General features: G+C 49.7%; 1 protein-coding gene across 1 annotated transcript; it reads left to right on the top strand.

Annotated features, from left to right (window-relative positions):
• Window positions 1-3,725: 3,725 nt before the first annotated feature.
• LOC112461799 lies at window positions 3,726-7,164 on the top strand (the record flags this gene model as incomplete). Its single annotated transcript, XM_025027179.1, has 2 exons — window positions 3,726-3,861; window positions 5,474-7,164. Coding segments are annotated over exons 1-2 (1,827 nt in total), but the record flags the coding sequence as incomplete, so codon positions are not given.
• Window positions 7,165-7,169: the final 5 nt, after the last annotated feature.

Raw genomic sequence — 7,169 nt, 5'->3', positions numbered from 1 at the left:
GCATCTGGCGAGGCGACGTCAGTAGCCCCCGCGACTTTCAGCAGCGGGCTAGCGAGTACGAAAGACTGCAGCAGAATAAGAAAAAATGCGCCTCCACGAAAACTAACATCGCCGAGGCACCGATCATCGCCGCCAACCGACGCAAATGCTGCTGGAGGTGCAAGCAGCGGGGACATATGTGTTTCGATTGCCGTCGCCCCACCCAGAAATTTTTCTCTCAGTGCGGCAAAGATGGAATCCTCACTAAAGACTACCACCCGCCGCCGGGAAACGATGTCGAGACCGCAGAAACTTTGGCCGCCTCTCGGTCCTTGCCGTAAAATTTTTCCCCCGGCCGCACCTAGACATCCAGATAAAAGAGAAGCCGCTCTCCGCGCTAATTAGACGCCGGGTTCAAAATTTCGTTTATCAACGAGAATACCGCGCGATTAGCAGGGGTTCGCGATCGTACCAGACGAAAAGATGCAACTGGCCAATGGCCACCACATCACCCTCCCTGGCCGCGTCCGTATACCGACTTAGATTACGCAACGAACTATTTGGCATAACTGTGCAATCATACCCAACCTAGCAAGTGCACTACTTCTCGGAGTAGACTTCTGGGCGAAACTCGGACTCGCGGTAGCGGCACTCTCCGGCCCGATCACCCCGCAGACAACCCCCGGGACTGCCGTTACCGAAGAAATTGCACCGCGTACCCCGTCCGAGGAAAAACAGTTACGGGATTTCCTAGAACAAGAATTACCACTCTTCGAAACTCGCGGGCCCACCGACCGAACGCCGCACAGTGGTCCCAAATCCTAGAAACCTGGCCAAAAGCCAAATTTTCTAATATTTAATAGAGTAGGAAAAGTCAAGGCTATCAAGGTCAAACGCAGATCGTCGTGCGTAATATCAGTAAACTGACTTATTAGTCGTCTTAATACATTAATCCGTACGTTTCAGCTCAGCTTTGAGCCATCTTCAGCGGTAGTTACCAAAGTTTGTTAAACGCTCTCCGTACCATATGGTGAGTTTACTGATTCAAACTCTCAGAAACATAGACCAATTGATCCATATCTGTAAATTTATTAAATAAATGTTGAGATATTAAAAAGAAACCTCAGGGAACTCACCAATCGGTCTGAAAAAACGTGGACTACAGAGCCGTGTACAAAATAAATAATCTGCGAAAAGACTTAACGATCTCATCAACACGTCACACAACAATGATATGAAGATATTGCAAAGGAGAAGCATGTCGTAAGTCAAAACACCGACGAGGAATATAAATAGTAAGTAAAACCAATAAAATAAAATAATAGTTATTTGATGTAATAGCAATGCACAATTTGACAACGTCACAATATTTAATGTACCAATAGTGAAATTACAATTTGCCAACGACAAACGTTCATGAGCATGGATTACAATTTACTCAAAACCGTGACATATGCGTGATGCAAGAAATATGTGTCATTTTTGAGAATTAATACCATTCTTTTGCAGCTTGATATGGGTTATTTCAGAAACTAATCTCCTGGATAAATATCTTTTGTTATCTAAGATTTCGACATTCTCTCAATCAAAATCGTGATCAAAATTCAATATATATTCGGTGATAACAGATTAAGTAGTTGTATTTTTATGAATGTGATTGCGATGTTCTGAAATTCTAGTTTTAAGCTGTCTCATCGCGTGACCCACGTATGAAGCGTCACAGTTTTTGCAAGATATTTTATATACGATATTTTTATTAGATTGAATTGAGAGAATATTTTCTGTATTTTAATGAATTTCTTAAGTTTGTTCAAACTGTAAAAAAACAAGTTGACATTTTGGTCTTTAACAACCTTTTTAAATTCCTCAGTGTTTGAGATTATGATATGTAACGCCGATAATCGCGCTCGGTTGCATGCCTGCACGCGGTCAATACAATAAATTATCGCCTGAAATAAATCGCATGATTCGTAAGTTATAGCATGGGATTTTCTATTACTCGCATTCTGGAAAGTTCGCTGACTTTCGCTCGTCAAAAACAAAGTCAAGCAACCGCGCTTACACCAAGGAAAAATCTATGCTATAAACATTGCAAGCGAAAACAAGCACCGATCTCTTCGGATCGCCGAACAACAAGGTGACAGGTGCGATGACGTGGGCCGCCGATGGCCAATCACCCTCCCGATATCCGAGCTCCGCGCATGCCAGGCGCGTACGTTTCCGCGAGCGGCCTGTGGCTACCAATCACGCACCTAAGTCCTTTAACAACCTCTATGTTTTTCAAATGCGATAACATTATTGGTGATTAGCCCGAAGAGAGCCTTGGCTCGAAGGTAATAATGGTTCGCCCCAGTGTCGAGGTGGCTCCCTTCTCGAGGGTCACCCGCTCAGTTTACTTGCATCACCGCTTAGACACACCGCTCGCGCAAATCGCTTAAAGAAACCTCGCGATCCGCTGCTGATTTCAATCAGCCCGTGCTACGAACTTAGCCGCTTTTCGCCTCTGTGCGCGCTCACGGCACTTCAGCTTCTGTAAATAATTGTAAATACGTTTTCTAAATATATTTTTCTTTATTTCCGTCTAATTTCATACTTGCTGTTTTTTTATGGTTGTTTCGTTACCTTGCGCTTCACCGCGCTACCGCGTGCTGTCGAACATTCTGGTCCTTTGAGCCGGGTCATCGCCGGCAACCGCGATCGGGAATGCCTGAAAAACGAAGACAATATGAGTCTTGACTAGAGCGCCATGCTGAATAGCCAACTAGAAATCTTCGGACGCATCTCCAGAGCCGTCGACAACCTGAAAAAAGCTGGGTCAGGCGAACATCTCCCTCTCCGCCATCGAGACACGCATTCGCCTTCTCAACGACCTATGGGCAAAGTTCAAAAGTCAGCATGATATGATTCGAGCCTGCTACAAGGACCGCTACGCTGAAAGTGAGTACGCTAAATCTGAATTACTCGACAACGCCGAGAATGCTTACGTGCTTCAGCGTAGCGCCCTGTCCGAACAGGCGAATCATTTCAAGACCGCGTCGGCTTCCACGTCCTTTACGGCGTCAGAGAAGGGGGGCGAATGCGCGTCAAGAACCTCGCTGCCCCGTATCATATTGCCGCAATTTTCGGGTACCTATGAAGACTGGCCGTCCTTCCGTGATCTCTTTCGGTTAGTTATCGGTGATAATTTGTCCATCTCGCAAGTCAAACGGCTGCATTATCTTCGGTCGTGCCTCCAAGGGTTAGCTGAAAGATTGATACGGTCATTAACAATTACGGACGAAAATTACCATCGCGCGTGGGCGATCCTCTGCAAACACTACGAAAACAAGAGAAAGCTGATACGCTCCAACTTCGCCACGTTTACCGCCGTGGCGAAGATGAAAGCCGCTACCGCCGATGAGCTCAGCCGCGTCCATAACACTGTCACATCCGCAGTCAACGCTCAGAAGAGCATAGGAAGACCCATCGACTCGCACGGCATAGATCTGTTCAACCACCTCGTCGTTGAACTGTTCGACTCGCGAACGCGTCTAGAGTAGGAATTCTCCTCGGGAGACTGCTTCGAACCGCCGAGTCACGACACTCTGATGAACTTCATCACGAAACGCATTCTCACCCTGAACGCCGCGAATTCGAAGAACATTGTCACAAATTCAAGTGAGCGATCTCGTTTCGCGAAAACGTACATCGCGAACCGCCCAGAGCCGTCACAGTGTCCACTCTGCACATGGAAGCATTCACTCATGATGGGGTGTCCCGAATTCAAGGCCAAGTCGGCCAGTGAACGACTGTCAGTGGTCGAGACCAACAAGCTGTGCTTTAATTGTCTCGGCAACCACCCGGTGGCAAAGTGTCAGTCCACCAGAAACTGCATGACGCACAGTGGGGTATTTGGCCGATTTAGGCGGCCAAAATTATTTTTGTAGTTTAAGTGGGTTTAAATATGCTGTGTTTGGCGCTCACGTGTACATAATTGTAAGATAGTAGTTAGTCGCACATGTATAATATTGATATTGTTGATTCGCGTATATTCGTTGTATATTAGTCAGTAAGCTCATAATCGTAAAGTTACCGTCGGTTTGAGACTCGCGCGAAACGTTGGCGGACCGCGACAGGTGTCAATACTCGCGCGACTCACCCGACTCGTGCTGCCCGCCCACGGGTGGCAGGCCCAATTATTGGGACAATAGTACTCGTTCGCGCCGTACTTCCAGGAGCGCGAGCCGAGAGAGTGCCGGAGCACTCCCGTAAGAATCGCCGACAAGATAACACTGAGTATCAGCCACCGTCGAGTGCTCGACGAAGTCGTTAGAACGGCGCTTGCCTGCTTGCCCGTCTTGTGTTGCTTGCTGCTCGCTTGCTTGCTTGCCCGCTACCTTGTCTGCCTGCACGCCTCCCGCTTGCTATCAAGGAGGATTCGCCACCCGAGAGGACAAACGAGATCGGCCGAGAGACCCCAGGAGGGCGCCGGGCTGCGATACGGTGAGTCGCTTCGCTTGATTTATCCTGCTTTACTCGCATTTCATTTCGCTTGCATTCGTGAGGAAACGGTTCCTCTGGTCCTTCGAACCACCCGGGTACAGGCCAATCGCGAATCCGGGGAGCGACAAATACCCCCCCGAGCATTGGTCCTTCGAGCCGGATACTTTCGCGTTAAAAACCTCCGCCGTCCTTTCGCGCGATTCGCTTAACATCGTCTACCATTATAATTGTTTCGTTGTATCGATTAATCGGCGCGTGCACTTCGCTCGCGTGCCATTATTCGGCCAATTTCGCTATCGTATTGTGTGATCGGCGCGTGCACGTTCACCTCGCGTGATCTCTCTCGTCCTTCGTCGCATTCGGCACGTCGCGACGAAGATATCCGCAATCGTCGTTTCGCTTGCGCCGCGCCAGCATATCGATCTATCTCGCCGATCGCTGCATAATCGTTGCGGCACGCATTGTTAAATTGGAGTAATCGGCGCGTGCACGTTTCCACGCGGGATCTCTCGTCCGTTTGTCGCATTCGGCGCGTCGCGACGAAGATATCCGCGGATAATCGTAGTTTTCGTTGCGCGCGCGCCATTACTCCGAAATTTTGCAATATCGTTGCAGGTTTTATCGTAAAATTCGGATTTTGCGAAAGGCTATCGAATATTCGAGTATATTCCATCGCCATCGATCACTTGTTCGAACTTGAGTCGCCCGCCTCCCTCGACCTTGGCGAGCGGCGCGGTGCTCTTATTGTTTCGTTGTTTTGGTCTCCGCATTCCGCTGCGAGACATATTTCGTACGTGTTATTACTGGCTGCCATCTCCTGACCTTCGTCGACGTGGTATATTGTCGTTAGCTATCTCGGTAAATATCATACTTCGGCTTCAAATGAATAAGGGCTGCAAAACACGACGCGAACTGTGCGTTCGACGCATGAGAGAAATACATCAATATTTGATGCTCGCGGTAGACAATGAGGCTATGAGACCAAACTTTATCGTTTGTTTCCCTACGGTAGCCCAATTAGTCCAGGATTTCGAGGAGGCTCACCTCCAAGTAATACAAGACGCTACGGATGAAGAATTTGCCGTCGAAGACGAGATACGGGACGACTTTGACAAAATGCGTTTTGCCGTGATAGGGCGGTACGAGAGCTTCAGGCCCGCGCGGGGGACCGATGCGGCCGCACAGGGTGCACCGCCCGCGCCCCGCTCCGAGATTAGACTACCGAAGATCGCCCTCCCACAATTTACGGGTGATTTTGACCAATGGCCGTCATTTATCGCGTTGTACAATACGGCGATTCGCGAAAATCGTGGCGGGTCCGATATCGAGAAATATCAGTACTTGTTGGCATCATTATCGGGGGAAGCTCTCGGCGTCGTGAAAAACTTGCCCATGACCTCGGAAAATTATGCATATGAGTCGCTGCTATCGCAATATCAAAATAAAAGAAAGTTAGCGACGCAATACTGGCGCTCCTTCGTGCACGCCAAGCCCTTGAATTCGGATTCCGCCGAATCTCTTCGCGCCTTGCTAGACGCCTTTAATGAAAACACGCGCGCGTTGAAGATGATGGACTACCCGGTAGAGTCCTGGGACTTCATGCTCTTTAATCATTTGATGGAAAAGTTAACTCCCTCTCTAAAAGAGAAATTCGAGGCATCTCACATGACCGTGGAATCGCCGCGGTACGAGCAATTAAAGACGTATCTGTCGGGGTACTGCACCGTTCTCGCGTCGGTAGCCGACTCGTCAAATAAGTCGAACCTATCGAAAAAGACCGCGTCGATGACCTCGCTAGTCGCTCAGAACACCGCGTGTCTCGAGTGCAAGGCGCAGCATTCCCTGGCGAAATGTACAGAATTTCTAAAGCTCTCGGTCAAGGAGAGGTACAACTTCGTTTGTGGGCGGGGGGCATGTTTGAATTGTCTCCGCACAGGACATCAGTCGAAAAATTGTTCGTCGGCATGGACATGCCGGACATGTCATGCCAAGCACCACTCGCTCCTGCATTTCGAGCAGAGCAACGCCCCCCCGGTTCCTCCTGCTCAGGACGCCGCGACCCCCGCGAAATCAGAAGACAAAGCGATCATTTCGATGGCCAGCGTTGCCAATGGCGTGGTCTTGTTGTCGACCGTAAGAGCAGAGGCCATCGACGTGCATGGCAACCCGTTTTCGGTTCGAATATTACTGAATAGCGCGAGTCAGGCCAACTTCGTCACGGAGAGTTGCCTGCAGCGGGGCGGTTTTGCCCGGACGAAACATCGCGTGACAGTGTTAGGCGTCAGTGAGTCAAAGGCCGCCACAACGCGGGGCCTTACGTCCTTCGTAATCCGGGCGCGAAATCGCGGCAATATTCGCCTCCCGGTCGAAGCCACGGTGCTTCCTCGCATCACCTCGCCGCTGCCAAACGAACGTGTTGCCGTAAAACCATGGAGTCACTTACGGGGGCTGCAACTAGCAGATCCGGAATATTATTTGCCCGGCTCGATCGACATCCTATTGGGGGCGGAATCCTTTGTGTCCGTGCTACGCGACAGTCGGTGTGCCGGCAAAGGTGGAAAACCGGACGCGTTTAACACAGGATTCCGCTGGGTTTTAATGGGCGCGGTCTTGCCGTCGTTACAAGTGCAATCCTTGCACTCGTTCGCCACCACGGTTGAGTCGATCGACGCCGCGGTGGGACAATTCTGGAAGCTGGAGGAAGTGCC

Source organism: Temnothorax curvispinosus, unplaced genomic scaffold (genome assembly GCF_003070985.1).
Source record: "Temnothorax curvispinosus isolate PA1 unplaced genomic scaffold, ASM307098v1 QBEX01011792.1, whole genome shotgun sequence".
Taxonomy (NCBI): Eukaryota; Metazoa; Arthropoda; class Insecta; order Hymenoptera; family Formicidae; genus Temnothorax; species Temnothorax curvispinosus.
The sequence above is the reverse complement of the archived record's forward strand: the minus strand, read 5'-3'. Positions and strand labels throughout refer to the sequence as shown.